The sequence below is a fragment of the Nicotiana tabacum genome, chromosome 20, assembly GCF_000715075.1.
Source record: "Nicotiana tabacum cultivar K326 chromosome 20, ASM71507v2, whole genome shotgun sequence".
NCBI lineage: Eukaryota > Viridiplantae > Streptophyta > Magnoliopsida > Solanales > Solanaceae > Nicotiana > Nicotiana tabacum.
In genome coordinates, this window is record NC_134099.1 from 31,852,136 (window position 1) to 31,868,007 (window position 15,872).

The 15,872-nt window shown below is 33.7% G+C and overlaps 2 protein-coding genes across 2 annotated transcripts; one reads left to right on the top strand and one right to left on the bottom strand.

Annotated features, from left to right (window-relative positions):
- Positions 1 to 3,105: 3,105 nt before the first annotated feature.
- Positions 3,106 to 5,401, top strand: LOC107785146 (uncharacterized). Its single transcript, XM_016606381.2, has one exon. It carries the CDS (start codon positions 3,126 to 3,128, stop codon positions 5,043 to 5,045), a length of 1,920 nt encoding a protein of 639 aa, XP_016461867.2. The 5' UTR covers positions 3,106 to 3,125; the 3' UTR covers positions 5,046 to 5,401.
- A 317-nt stretch (positions 5,402 to 5,718) lies between these two features.
- LOC107785140 (uncharacterized) lies at positions 5,719 to 11,926 on the bottom strand. The gene is made up of 9 exons (XM_075240716.1): positions 11,721 to 11,926; positions 10,020 to 10,103; positions 9,541 to 9,936; positions 8,427 to 8,562; positions 8,094 to 8,256; positions 7,363 to 7,491; positions 6,966 to 7,160; positions 6,261 to 6,383; positions 5,719 to 6,143 (listed from the first exon to the last, which is right to left on the bottom strand). Exons 1-9 carry the CDS (start codon positions 11,899 to 11,901, stop codon positions 6,048 to 6,050), a joined length of 1,503 nt encoding a protein of 500 aa, XP_075096817.1. The 5' UTR covers positions 11,902 to 11,926; the 3' UTR covers positions 5,719 to 6,047.
- Between the last annotated feature and the right edge of the window lie 3,946 nt (positions 11,927 to 15,872).

Here is a 15,872-nt window from a genome sequence, read left to right on the forward strand (position 1 = left end):
AATTAACATAATAGACTCCTAATATATCTCAACAAACTCAATTATAACACACAAATTTTGTATATCCAGTTATAAAAAAGATTCACAACCAAAAAATACCCCAAAAACATAGCAATCTTCAGAGAAATTATATAATACGTCATAAATTATATTAATTAAAAAATATATGAATACATTCATGGCATATAGCGAGACAGTGAATACAATGAAATACATAGAATACAGCGGGATGCATTGAAATACAATGAAAAAAAAGACATTGAATACAATGAAATACATGGAATACAGCGAGATACATTGAATTACAATGAAAAAAAGACAATGAATACAATGAAATACACGAAAATACAACGTGATACATTGAAAAAATATTGAAATATATTAACAGAAAATCAAATTGCTCAGCCCCAAACTCCGTCGTCTTTATTCAAGAACAACCCCTAATTTCTGGCTCTTATTACATGAGTTTTTGCTACTCTTTGTTTGTTTTCAAGAACTCAAAGAACATCCACAACTTTGTTCGTTTATTTCTCCATCAAAGAAACTATGAGTAATCTGCAAACTCATCGTTCTTACCAACTTCCCCATAATCACACACGAAATTCCTCACCCAATTATTATGGCAATCACCAACAGCAAAGGCGTCCCATTATCAGAGAGTTCACAATCCAAGCACGAATTATCCGTCTTTCGAAGTTGGTTCGTCAGAGAAGTCTTCGTGGTATACCAGGCAAAATCAATGTTTGCAATTAATGATAGGTGATGTGGTTGAGAAGAATTTTGAGATTGAGCATCGTGTTTTCAGGGAAAGGAGGAAGAGAATGACATGTATTAAAGTAGAGAGAGAAAGAAAATAATGTTACTGAATAACGTATTTAGTGGCTTAAGAAAAATTAGATATTTTGCTATAAACATTAAAAGGTATGTATAGAATATAATTTTTTTAAATGGTATTTATTTAATAAAGGTGTTAACCTTTGCTATAGGAGGTAAAAATTCCTTAAAAAATAGCTATTGTAATGTAGTTTCAAAATCTCACTAGTGAAATTTTAGGATATTGAAACTTTATGACATTATTGACTATTGTTCAATTACAAATGGCTGATTTGTGAATTTTATCCTGCATACTGCATTGGTAAGTTCTAAGAGAGAAGGGGGGGGGGGGGGGGTGCCTAGTTTATTAGGTTATTTATGAATGAATCAATTATATTTCATCGTATATGAATGAATGAAATAGACATGGTGTAGGCTTTTCTGCTTATGCATTTAGGTTATATCTACTAATTGATCACACTGTTTCTGTTTACATTTCTCTATTCAAGGGTTTGTCTTTTGGAGTGTACTATTTTCTTAATATTATAAACTTATTCCCTCCGTCTCATATTTTGTGTCTTATTTCTCTTTTACACACTCTTTAAAAAATATTAATTAGGAAAAGGATTGGACTATCTTACCCTTATTTATGTTTTAAGATATAATCTCTCTTCATTGAATACTTATTCTATTTATATGTTATCTACATCTTTAAGAACAATTATTACTAAGTGTAAAAAAGAAAAAAATAATTAATTTTTTCTTAAACTTCTAAAATAATAAATATTTTGAGATAATTATTTTTAGTAAACAAGACTTTTAATATGAGACGGATGGAATCTTTAGGAGCCAACTAAGATTTTGTTCAACAAACAATATCAGATGATTGGGCGATCTGTCCTCGAACCAAGAAAGCCTGACTACAAACTTAGAAATATAAGAAAAAGAGGAAGATTATACAATTGTCCTCAGAATTATTAAATATATCTAGAAACTTGGAAGATGTCAGAACAACATTACAATTGTCAAACTTTTGTCTTTTGATATGAGATCTCATGCCTAGTTGTAGAAATGACAGAATAGTTTTCTTTTTCTTTTTTTCTGTTTTTTGGGATTTTGTGGCAATGGCTTGGGATGTGGACAAAGATTAGTTATGGTCAATCATTTAGAAACTTAGGGTGGTAAAAGTAGCATGAGTTTAACTTCTACGACAATGTAAACACAACTTTACACAATTAAGTCATTCAAAAACTAAGGAGTACTCTGGTAGAAGTAAAGATAATTTTAGTATAAAAATTTTGGACCGTCTTGTTCTTGGTTTGGTTACTAATTTTGGGATAAATTATGCCAATACTAAAAAAAATATTGGGATAATTTATACCTATCAGAGCGTGGAATAGTAATTCCAGGATAAAATAGTAAAATTAACAATTTCAGAATTAATACAACATATCAAACAGTCAATAAGAAATAACTAGGATGTCTAATCTCAGCATAACTAATTCAAGCGTAACTCGTTTTCAAAACAAACGACCCCTAAGATTCTCACTTTCGTGTGTATTTTTACACTATTACCTGCAATAATTAGGAATAACTATATATAGAAAACAAAGGTATATGATAACTTAGAAAATAAAGTAATTAATCTATTATAATAAGTTGAATGATACTTATAGTAAAAAGTCCTTACAAAGACATATATAATTTAAATTTAGAAATTAACTACAAGTATTACTTAAATACCCGAAGGATCGGTAAAGCACGCTCCAAGGCCCGGTGAATAATGGATCAGTCCCTCCAGGACGGATGCACATAGGATGAAATTTTTAATATGCAACGTTTATGTTTTAAAAAAAAAGTTATTTCGTCAATGTGTATAAGTTAAATCTAAAAAAAAAGTACAAAACAAGCAGTTTCTGTGGACAAAATATTACTTTGGCGTTTCTGAGGACTAACAGCAGCATTGACTTTTGTCAACACTGCTGGCAAAGCAGAGGATTAGTTTAGTTATCCGAATATCTATTGGGAGTAGTTAGTAACTGACATTTGTAACGTTTAATAAAGTCTGGATTTGCTTTTCTCCATTTGTTTAATGTTAAATCTTTCTCTAAGTTGAAAAAAGCAAATAACAATTAAGACATATTACATGCTTTTCAGAATATTACAATCTGTAAAGAAAGAAACAGACTTTAAACAAAATCATTGTTTTAAAGATCTTTGACCATCATTTCAGTTCACAAAATCTCCCAACTTTTTCAGCATATTTGAATAAACCATCCACAGTTCCTGCAAACAAAAAAAAGAAAAGAAAAATGGGTTCTCAAATTCTTTGGTTTCTTCTATTGCTAACTCTCACAACCATATGCAAAAGCAAGTCATGTCATCCAAATGATTTAAAGGGTCTTCAAGATTTCAAGGCTAGAATTCATTCAGATACTTCTGGCAGATTAAATAAATGGAAAAGCCAAGATTGTTGCAAATGGGAAGGCATTTCTTGCAATAATGAAAATGGTAGAGTTGTACAAATCAATTTACCAGGTCTCTATACTTCAGGTAATGCACCATTTCAATCTACTATGGCAGGAGAATTATCTCCTTCAATTACACTTCTGAAGTTTCTTGAGGTTATCGATATGAGTGAACTCGTTGGACTCGCGGGGCAAATTCCTCCTTCCATTGGTTTACATCTTCCAAATCTCAGAAAACTCAACTTTCTTAGTAACAATTTTAGTGGTTCATTACCACAAAGCATATGTAAGTTGTCTAAACTTGAAGAATTGTATCTCCAAGAAAATAGCTTTTCTGGTTTTCTTCCCTCATGTATTGGAGGTCTCAAGAATCTCAGAAGATTGGATATACATTCAAATAAACTTTCTGGTGCAATTCCTGAGTCTATAACAAGCTTGACAAATTTAGAAAGTTTGTGTTTTCAAGATAATTTCTTGAATGGGAATATACCAGAAAACATTGGCAATCTGCAAGTATTGAAAGAGCTTGATTTATCTAATAACTCATTAACCGGGATAATCCCTCGTTCCGTTGCTAAACTGTATTCCATTTCAAGTCTCTACCTAAATGACAATCAGCTTGAGGGAGAGATAACATTGCCTTCAAAACCTGGCCAGTTGTCTTCTCTGCAATTTCTAAGACTGCAAAATAATCGCCTCATTGGAACGATACCTCCATCGATTGGTTACTTGACTTCCCTTCAGAGACTTTCACTTGAAAATAATCAGCTTAAGGGTACTGTTCCTTCTGGTTTAGGTAATCTGAAGTCACTCACACAGTTATATCTCAGTTACAACCAGTTATCTGGTCAGTTACCACGATCAATAGGCGAGATTTCTCAGCTTCTCCTGTTGAGTATATCTCATAACATGATTGAAGGACCATTGCCTCATCAAATTTCTTCCCTTTCAAATCTTCAATCATTGGATCTATCATTCAACCTTTTGAAAATGTCAACCATTCCTAAGTGGCTTATGCAGTTGCCATCACTGTCGCGTATCTACTTAGCAGGATGTGGAATTCATGGTGAAGTTCAAGATTATATAAAACCACTAGCCAAATCATTGCAAGAACTAGACTTGTCAGCTAACCAACTTTCAGGAAGGATTCCTGTTTGGATCGGTAGTTTTACTCAGCTCTATACTTTAAATCTTTCAAATAACAAGTTTGTTTCTGAGATTCCCTCTACTGTCACAAATCTTGAAAATCTTGGAGTTCTAGACCTTCACTCTAATAAGCTAGAAGGCAGTGTGAATTCAGTTTTCCAGATGAAGAGCAGGTTTGAAGGAGGATCATTGGCATATCTTGATCTTTCCGATAACAGTTTCTCAAGTGCCATTGAGCAGATTGGGATGGGAGAACAAGAAAATATCCGATACTTAAATTTATCGCATAATTTTCTCAAAGGTAGATTACCAACATCCATAGGAGCATTGATATCAGTACAGACATTGGATCTCAGTTATAACAGATTAGGCTCTAACCTGCCAACATCACTGGCCAATGTTAGCACTCTGGAGAGACTGATGCTGCACAAGAATCATTTCACCGGCAGAATCCCTGAGAAGTATTTAAAGCTGAGAAATCTGAAAGAGCTGAACCTCTCAGATAATCTTCTGGAAGGGAAAATACCTTATGGGAAGCCATTTGTTGATTTTCCTAAAAGCTCATACTCTGGAAATAGAGGTTTATGTGGGAAACCACTTCCTCCCTGCAAATCTTGAACTTCAACTTTTTGTTGTTCTTCACATAATTTTATAGAAACAATTTAATACAGAAGATCAAACTGCAAATGCAACTCTTCACTTCAATCTTTCGGTCTTGTCATTGTTTTGGATCAGCTCACTATATACATTTAGCAGGTAACTTTATTTGTTAAGCATCCAATGGTAATTTATAGAAATTGTGACTATCTGATATGACAGGCCAAATTACACTGATAGCATAAACAAATTTTACACTGTCAGTAGAAATGTATGCCTATGTGTCATCTATAGGCCACAAGTTCGAGCCGTGGAATCAGCCGCTTGATGCTTGCATTAGGGTAAACTGCCTACATCACACCCCCTTGGGGTGCGGCCATTCCTCGGAACCTACGTGAACACAGGATGCTTCGTGCGCGGGCTGTCCCAGTAGAAATGTATGTAGTTTTGGTGAAAATCAAAACTGAGTGTCCATTACACTTTTAAAATCTTCCTCTACCCTAATATATTGGCGTTTAAGAACACAAGTACTAAAAAGTATCTGATTTTGGTGAAAATCAACACAAGCATCCATTACATATGAAGACCTTTACCTCCCCCACATATTGGCATTTATTTAACATCAAAAGCACTAAAAATCTGGTGTTGCTGCAAAGTTAATTAAACAGATTGTTATATTATCAAACAAAAAGAATGAATTAGAATTTATTCCATTAACTGATTTCTCAATGTCGTCCATGAATTCATACACGTATATAGCTAATGCAGTATGCAATCGACTTGTCCAGAACTCATGTCATAGTAATCTGAATGCGAGAAATCATCCTTAGCAGTTCCCATGGAACCTGCTACACTTATAATCTGCTTGCATTATGGAGACACCGAAGATTTTGATAAATGGAGGAATGGAAAGACAGAGAGGTAGGCACCAAAAGCGAGGGACAGCTGAACTTCTCTAAGTAACTCTCTTTATTTGCCATATCTTAACACTTCCACTGTCTGTGCAGCTATTCAAGGGGCTCTCTATTCCGACCCCAGTTGCTGATAATTTGCATAATCAATTTCATTTAACCGTATACAACATAAAACCTGCTCCGGCAATTCTTCAGCTTTATTTCCCTGCTTGGAAAGTGGGAAAAGGCATTACCTAGATGGAAAAAATGACTTCCAAGGCCGAAAAATAATCTGGAAAAGAAAAGAAGAAAAAGGAATGGTACGTCGGAGACAAATATTTACCTGAATTGTTAGCCCAACATCCAAGCAACAGAGCTTTAGCCTATCTAGGAATGTCTCAAAACCCTTTCTAGAGATGTAACTGAATCTATGCATATCTATGTCAATCTCAAAGTAATTCTCTCCCTGCAAAAAAGATCATTAGCAACCGACGTCAGATTCAAAACCTTGTTACATATTTCTTTCTTAATCGAGAAATTGGGCCACACTCTAGATGTATGCAAACTGAAGCATTTGTAAATAAATTTTCGGATGAAATTTTTTAGGTGAAGTATGCTTCCATAACAAATGCAAAGCAAAATGTGTAAAAATCTAATACTTTCAGATGAGAAGTTAAAATGTGTGTCATGAGAAGGAGAAGTTTTCCACATAGAGAAAGAGTGTCTCCAGCAATTTACGACAAAAGATGGTTCATGTTTCATCTGTCATTCTAAAAAAGCTCTTCATTCATTCAGTAATCTTTGTTGATAGGTAAATTACTTTATTATCCAAGCCACCGAAGAACTATCTTAATTTACACCATACTAGTGGATGATTTTTCGCCATTCAAAATGGCATGTCACCTTTTTCCTTAAAAGTAAACGTTAAAAGGGAATGACAGCATTTACACAAATCATTCGGTTGGACTTTTAACAAATTTGAGTAGAACAAGAAGTACAGCCAAATCAGACGCAAATCTAAAATGAACAAAATCTGGGTTAACTTTACCTTGTAAAACTGATGTTGAGGACGTGAAAGAACAGGCTTTTCATTGTAGGCATGCATAAGCTTCCTCTCTGCAGCACTTAATGGAAGGTCCTCCATATTTGCAACACGTCCCAATATCTTCAATCTTTCCCTGAAAGGTGCAGTATGTTCAACAGGAAAAGCCCTTACTTTTTCCACTTCGTCATCAATCAGCCTCTGTCCAAGATAAGAGCAGGGGAGGAAAGTAATAACTATTTGTCAAATACTAACTCGCTAACCAAAATCTGATAAGAATATATCTAATAGTATAAAATGGAGAAACTGACAGTATAAAAGAGTGATTTTGAAACAAGTTATACACAGAAAAAAGAGGAAAGAAAAAGGATAAATATGAGAAAACATGAATTCTCAAACTTACCCTGATATTCTCTTGAAAATGAGGTGGAAGTTCCTTAGCATAACTTTCTGAAAGCTTAAAGTACAAGACAAAACTCATCCCTTCACCATCAATTTCGCCCTGAAAAATTGCGGTAGGATATAACGGGATCTGCAGAAGAAAACAGCACCTCAGCAACATGAGGAAATAGTTACATATAAAATGGATAATCCAATGAGTGTAGAACATTAAGAAAGTAAGGATAAAGTGGCAAATCCTATGAATATAGGCATTAAGAAAGTAACCAATGATGCCTACACGGGTACATTTAATTCCACAGCACATATGAAGTATGAAAAGGCTGAGTTGAGCGCTAACAGGAGCACTTTGGGGGCATAGAAAAGCTAAAACCAAAAGGCAAGGCTAAGCATGGTATGAAATGGCTGCATACAGATAAATGATTAAATGACTACTCAAATAATGAAACACGGTATAATTAGGACACAATTAGTGGTTACGCTACATTTCATATATACTCAATTAACCCATGAGGGGGGCCAAATATTCCTATTCAACTAGCTTTTATAAAATTTAAAACTGATGCAGAATACTTTAGACTTTGAAGAGAAAAATAAATTGCACCAACAATCTTAAAATGAACAAAGCAGATAACATTGAAAAAACTTTCAGAATCTTGAAAGCTTTTATGAAGTTAGATCAAGAAAAAAAATGAAATAAATACTCATTTACATAAATTCTAAAATAAATGATACCTGGACATTCACGACAAGAATGGGAGGAAGTGTCCCAGAATGTTCAATGACGGGAAGTTCCACAAGTCGAGCTATATGAAATATCTTTCTCTGGCTTAAAAATACATCAACACCAAAAGGATAATATGCTGCATGATTTGGAGCAAGTACCTTCTTTTTATCCCTGCACAAAGCAAATATGTGATATGAAATATCATATACAAGTACAACATAGGAACTAGTGCGATTATCAGATGGATGTTCTCTAAGTTTTTACATGATTAAACACAGTTTTATATAAGCTTTTGTACGTAACTCTGGGCATGTGAGCACTTAAAGAAGGAAGCACTTTACCTGAAATAGTTTTCTCCCCGAACCCTAAAAGTGCCCGGTTCAATCTGCGACCAACTATCAGGCATTTTCTTCTCCAACGGGCAAACTGGTACTTGGGAACCAGCTATTGGTCTTTGAAGCAGGGCTTTAGACGAAACTGTACCACATAAAGGATAAGAGTCAGTTTGTTTTTCCTCATTTCCCTGATCCGTTAAACAGATGGAAGATGATGGTACTCATTCCTATCTACAAATCAAAATCTGGAGTGCAGCTTTCATACTGAAAATTGACTTATGATTCTATCATTATCCACTTACTCTTGATCATACTAACCCTGTTCCTCATTCCTTTCCTTCTCTTCCTGATTTCACTAGTTTGTTTTATAACGGAACATCAACAAACATTGTACATTTGACACTAGTAACAGCAGGGAGTAATTTAGATATCTCTCGAATCAATTGTAACAAATATCCTCCATTTGGATTTTCATTAATGAGTCAAATCCCTGAAATAACCTGACCTCCAAAATGCCCAAAGAAATCATATTTATTGCGATGTATCAATACTAAGTTGCTATCTTACGACAAGAGAGGGTTGCACAAGTGGTAAGCATCCTCCGACTGTAAGGTTAAGGTATTTATCTATCAGTACCAGTTCAGACTCAATGAACCTATGCCAATTATACCGTAGAAAGAAGAAGAAAACAGTTCAAAATTGTCCACAACTGTTTGCAAGCAATATTTCTAGGAGCGCCGAGGATAACGTAAATTCCAAAGAGTAATTCTTCTTGGCATCAGATGGCACAAACATTTTCTAATAAGAAGATGATAGTTGAAGAATATAACAAGTTCTTTTTGGAAGAAAAAGAAAATTCACCACAACAATACTAAATCCTATAATAGGCTGAGGTCAACAAAGCAATTCATGAAATTTCATTTTCCCCATGGTTGATGGAAACATAAATCAGTTGATTCATTCTGTGCAATTGGTAAAAGGTAGTCAAAAACTAATTTCAGAAAGAGCATTGAAAAGTAGAAATAAATACGAACACCGAATCACTTATGGATGCACATGGATAAACACTACAGTGAAGCAACTAGACCACAAGGGAAAAAGGGGAGACATAGAAACTTACGCAAAGCAGCATTAGGATTTCCTTCTCTCCATTTGAAAGGAAGTTTTAAGGCAGCTTTCTTCCTAGCACTTGGAGAATTATCGCTAAGAGATCTTCTCTTCTCAACTGGTGCAACCGTGGAAGCAAGACAGGGCAAACAGTTGTTTGAAAGAATTCCACAGTTATCCAACAAACCATCTTCCCTGCCGCTGCTTTCATTAGCCGAGGAAGAGATTTCATCAATAAATACAGGCTGTACCTCACTGTGGGGTCCATCAAGTTTCGTTCTAGAATCTGCATCTTTTGGATGCGGCAAATTGTTTGGGTGGGCATGGACCTCAGCATCCCCATGATTGGCATCTCTCAAAGAAGCTACGCTGGTTCGCCCACAATCAAAGCTGTTGAGAGAGAGCACATCTGCAGAATATTGTGTTTACATTTCTATTCTTAAATTTCACAACTGCAGATAGAATGTAAAGGCTGAAGTTAGAAAGCCATACCATCAGCAACGCTCTGGAAATCTTCGTCACTGCCATCAGAATCGAATATTGCAGCAGAATCAAACCATGCTTCCTCAGTGCTTCCTGTTTTTGCGTTATAGCACTAAATGTTAGAAAAGGTTGGTAGTGATGTTTTATCCGCTATCCAGCTTTAGGTTGAACAGATAGAAGTAATGTGAAGTTAAACTATGCAAAATATCCCTCCCGGGAATGACGGAAGGTAATTGAAGATATGATAGAGAAGATATCGGTCATGATCTAAAGGCACCTGCTTAGTCCAATTTCAAAGGCACACCGCTCATTTTAGAAGTGAAAACATTGCAAGGATATTAGCAATTTTTAGTAATTTAGCGTTGTATAAGATATATAATACACCATCAATTAACATTATTAATATAAGAGAACAGCTTGAATCTTTCTTTGGGACTTCAATTGGTACTGTGAGATACATCCAAGCACATTTATAAGCGCAGTATCTTTATAATTTCCATTAATCACACTGTCTATTTTGACACAAAGAATAAGCAATTATCCATATCCTCGTGTTACATTCTCATAATCATATTTCATTTAGACAGTCAACCTAAAAGAAGAGGGCCAAATTTATAAACTCGCTTCCATTAGTAACGGTATGGTTTATTCAAATACTAAGTGTCAAATTGTCAAGAGAAGGATAGCATAGTAGTTAGGACTCTCTACCTCCAACCACACGTTGGAGATTCAAATCGACAAGGGAGCAAAGTGGAAAGGGAAACTGTTTGGCTCCTAGATGAGGATATGGGGGAGTGGGGCTTACCATATTTCAAAAAAAAAATCAAGAAAGAAAGAAATCGTTGAAGAAAAACCTTGGTACGCATTTCACCTATCAGCACCACACAGGTGTGTGCTAATTAAGTTGGCAAAGATTAATGACATTTATCAGCTACTATATCTCATAAGGAGAAAAATTTTAAACCTTTTTAACAATTTGGGCATCGCCTCCTCATCTCTCTAGGATTTGTACCTAGCTATTTATACACATTGCAATCTAGACTACCCATACCATACACTTAAATCGATTTAAATAGGTGCATAACATGGACAATAAAACTGTCAAAACAGTTCCTTTTCCTTTCCCCTTCCTCCTTCATCCAGTAATTAGCACAAGCCTTTCTTCTGCTATGTAAAGAATCGGCTACACTATGCCATTAAAGCATTTTGTATAACAATGTTGTCCCAGCTAACTTGTGCACACCTCAACTAATCCACAGTTACCTGCTACTTGTACGCTATTAAAGCATAATTTCACATTCCCTTGAACTCACCACTTCTCTACCCTTTTCCAAACCCAAAACCACTCCACACACACCCCACACCCATCCCCCCCCACCCCCACGAGCACCCTAACACACAGCTCCCAAATGGAAAAAATGAAAATAAAAAGTGAGCTACGCCAAAAGAAGTTGAAATTCTCCCATCAGAAAGCATCTAAACAACCTCCAAAGATAAATGCAGCCAACCAACCTTCAACTTAACTAAACCAAGTACAAATAAATTAAACTCCAAACACAGAATAGTCTCATACTCCATTCAACATTATAGATCAAAATCCGATAATCACAATTACATTGAACATGAAAACAAGCAAATTCCAAACACACAAATTAATGTACGCACACACAATCAAGAATCAAAAAACAAAAACAAAACAAAAAAAGGTACCATAGAAAGTGGGATTATTGAATGAACGATCCAAAGGGAAAGACTTGTCAACTTTATCAGCTGCTGATTGATCTGATATATGAGAAGACGCCCTTTTCTTTATTTTTCTTCTCTTCCTCCTTACACACTTCTTCTTTGAACCTCCAACACAGCCATCTGGCCGTGATACACATCCCCCCATCTCCACCCACCCGCCCACCCCCACCCACCACCCTACCCACCTTCCTTCTTTAAACTATAACAGATTATCAAAAAGGGTGTTCAGAATCAGCAAAAACAAATTGTGGGCATCAAGAAATATAATCGTTTAAATGAAAAAGAAGGAAAAATCCAAAAACTAAAATATAAATCTGGTCTTTATTAAATTAGAAAGAAGAAACCACACTCCTACCTTGTTTACACTAAAAGATTATAAAAAGGGTGTTCAGAATAAGCAAAAAAATCATTTGTGGATATCAAGAATTATAGCTGATCGTATAATTCTTTTTGTTCAAGAAAACGAATAAGAAATAAAACCCACAAATAAAGATTTGATCTTTATTAGATTAGAGAGAAGAAATGTGAAAAAGAAGAGAACTTTATGAGCAATATTCTCTCCTTCTTCCTTCTAATTCATCTTCTCTCTTAAAGTTATAAAAAAAATCATTTCCTTTTTTCTTTTAATTTACCTGATTTTCAGAGCTACAAATGAGCTTAAAAAATTAAAAAAAATGAAAACAAACAAAAAACAAAATTCCAAACTTCTAAGTACCACCCTGGGAACAGAGAAAAGTCAATTTTGTGGTAGTATAAAAACTCTCTCACACACACACAGAGAGGTAAATATACTAGTGCCGGCAGTTGGATCGGGCCCGATAATGGGGATCCATTTAAGATGCCACGTGGCTGGAGATGAGAAACCGGACGTGCGTGGAATTGTGGTAAAGGTCTTTCAGAGTTTCAGTTCGCACGTGGGAAGATTAGTCAGTTTTTTTATTTTTTTATTTTTTTTCGAAAGTAGTCAGAATTTTATGATAATGTTTTTTGGATGTACTTTTGGAATTTAGTATTTATAGATTTCATGATAGTTTCACGTTTCTGTATGTCAGAATCCAAACACAGTAGGAGTACCTTTTTTTGCCATTTTTCTACAATTTGCAACTTTGTTGAACAACCATGATACTAAATTCTTCTTTTCTTTTCTTTTCTTTTCTTTTTTTTAATTTTTATTCGGTGCTCGATATGTATTGATTATAGATGGAGAGATCACAACCTTAGGGGTCGTTTGGTAGGAGTTATAAGAATAGTGTTGAATAGGGTATATTAATAATGATGGTATTAGTAATGTTGGGATTAGTTATATTGACATTAGTTATTCTGAGATTATTTCTGATCCACTGTTTGGCTTGGTGTATTAAAGCATTGCATAATTTCTTTAAAAAATAGTTGTTTATAAAAACACCCTCCACATTTTTTAGCTTTGTACACTTTGAGAAATTTGAGGGGCAATTATGTCTTTAACCATGCTTATACAAGTATTAAAACCCTGCATTATTAATACCATGATTTGCTTGTATTAGTTATACATATGATAATACCAAATAAAATGTATAACTAATACTGTATTAGTTAAATATAGGAAGAAAAAACATACCAAACAAGAGATTAGTAATGCATAAAGCTAATGTTTGCATTGTTTTTTCTATTATCTCCTGCCAAACGGCCCCTCAGTGGACATGCTTGATGCTACCAATTGACTCGGCCTCTTGTTACTCTTTTGGTTTACTGAACAAGAATGGTACTATTATTTAATTACGAAAATATTTGTAACAATATAATATTACTCCTATATGATTTCTAGTAGTTTTCTTTAGACTCTAAATTTGAAAATTACATAAACTGGAACAAGTTTTGGAAGGAAGAGAAAAACTTGAACACTTACGTACATAACTTGTATCATTGTTCTTTTAATGTTCTCACTAAGGAAATGAATAAATACAAGATAAATATAAAAACGATCATATTCATCAAAGTGTAATTTTATTTGTTTCCGATTTACATATTGTTTTTTTTTCCTTCCTTCTATCAAGTGTATATACTAGGACAGATGGTTATTGTAAATTCTTTGGTTAAAATCAGAAATTACATATATTAACTAAAAAAGGAAATTACAGCAGAGTTGTCACATACAGATCTTCCTATCACATTGATTAAACAAAGTAAAAAAAAATGAAATAAAATTACTTTTGATTTGACAAGCGATGGATTGCCCTTTACTTTACCTGACGAGTAATAATGTTAGTTTTGAAAATCTCAACTACCAAAAGGTCTAACTTTAAAAAGAAATTACATCATTTATTTGATGGTAAAAGTATACTAAAGTACCATTAATAAAGCACCGTCATAGCCACTCATTTATTGTAATTTCAAGGTTTGGATAGCGGCAGTTACTTCTCTTATTTATTACTCTCTTCGTTTCAGCTGGATTCTTAACTTTTAAAGGTAAAAATGAGATTTTTATAGTTACAAAACATATTTTATAATAAAATAAGAAATTTATAGTTAATTTAATTTTACTATAAAAATATACTCCTCCGTTTACTTTTATTTATTCATTATACTGAAAATATATTTTCACTTTTACTTGTCTATTTTAACAAATAAAGAAAAAGATAATCTTTTTATGTTTTTCTCTTATCATTAACTGCTCGTTCCACAAATTATTTTAAAAGTTTTTTGAAATGTTATCATTGTTATGGGTAAAACTGTAAAATAATATTTCATTTTTTTTCCTTAAAAGAAGTGTGAAGCCAAAAATTAAAAGTTAACGGAAGAAGTATTTTGTAAATAGACAAATAAAAAAACCAGTAAAATGAACACAAATGGAATATTAAGGACCCGTTTGGCCATGAGTTTTGCCAAAATAAATTTGCGATTTATTTTCAATACTCATGTTTGGCCATAAATTTTGTCTATATTTTGGCAAAATCCCAAATCTCAAATCCCAAAATCACCCCAATTGCTGATTTGGGCCAAAATCCCAAAATTTGGGAATTATATATATATGTTTTCCAAAATAAAATTGGGAAATATGTTTTGAAAACGTATGACCAAATACATTTTTATCTTCAAATCAAACTTCACCCAAATTAAATTTTTCAAAATAAATTTGGGATCTATGGCAAGAGGCGGGCTAAATATCTGGATTTATGAACAACTCCTAGTTCCCTAGGTCAACTATGACGCAGGTCTGTAGTAAAAAGTACTACTACTTATTTCTTTTTGTGTGGTTTAACCCTTTCTCTATTTTTCCTATTTTTATTTGGTTAGTACGTTTTTAAGGGTCGTGTAATTACGAGGTAAGGGGTTATTCTAATATAGGATTTAGGATTAAATTTGCTCAGTGTTCCTGTGTAGATATGAGCTGAGACAAAGTTAGAATTTGAAATATATTGGTTCGAATTCTAATTTGTTTAAATTATTGAGCTCTAAATTATCCTTGATAATTTATATTATTTAATGAATTTTTTAAAATAATTACGTGTTTTGGATCAAAGCTATTGAATTCGATTGAACCTGCAACCATAAGGCTAACTCCGCCCCTTGATATAAGACCGGGATAAAATTTATACCAAAATCATAAGACTATTTATTCCATATAAAAGGTGATATTATATATCTATCATGTTATTATCCTAATTATAATCCTAAGATAATCATCATTTAAACCAAACGACCCATTAATTGTTTTATTCTCGTGTCAAAACTCAAAACAAAAAATATCTGTTGTCTTCCCTTTTTGTAGGTGAAGTCCGTGTGAAATGCACGATATCATGTGGTTTATTTCTTCTGAATTTATTACAAATATTTGACTTTCAGAATTATTTTTTCATGGCAAAAAATATTTATTTTTTTTTCCTTTTACCTGGTAGTTTTAAAGTAGGTAATGTGAAACTTCTCCTTGGGATTATAATTTATGGGGACGCAGACATGTTTGACACTGTGTGCTGAACTTGTCAAAGTTTTTATAATATTAGTTCCACTTTTTCTAACGAGTTTCCTTATAATTAATATCGATTTGGGCCACTAAGAAAATTGATAATTGAATTGGTTAAAAAAATTCGTTAACGAAGTACGGAAGGATAGAAAGAAGCTTGAAAGAGAGAATCAGAA

Bases quoted from the DNA above. Each gene is read 5' to 3' on its own strand.
- LOC107785140 (XM_075240716.1), bottom strand. From the start codon at position 11,901: ATGGGGGGATGTGTATCACGGCCAGATGGCTGTGTTGGAGGTTCAAAG. The intron at 8,563-9,540 runs GTAAGTTTCTAT...TATGTGGTACAG, and splicing joins AAATCCTAATGCTGCTTTGC to TTTCGTCTAAAGCCCTGCTT. The intron at 8,257-8,426 runs GTAAAGTGCTTC...TGCTTTGTGCAG, and splicing joins CGGGGAGAAAACTATTTCAG to GGATAAAAAGAAGGTACTTG.
- LOC107785146 (XM_016606381.2), top strand. From the start codon at position 3,126: ATGGGTTCTCAAATTCTTTGGTTTCTTCTATTGCTAACTCTCACAACC.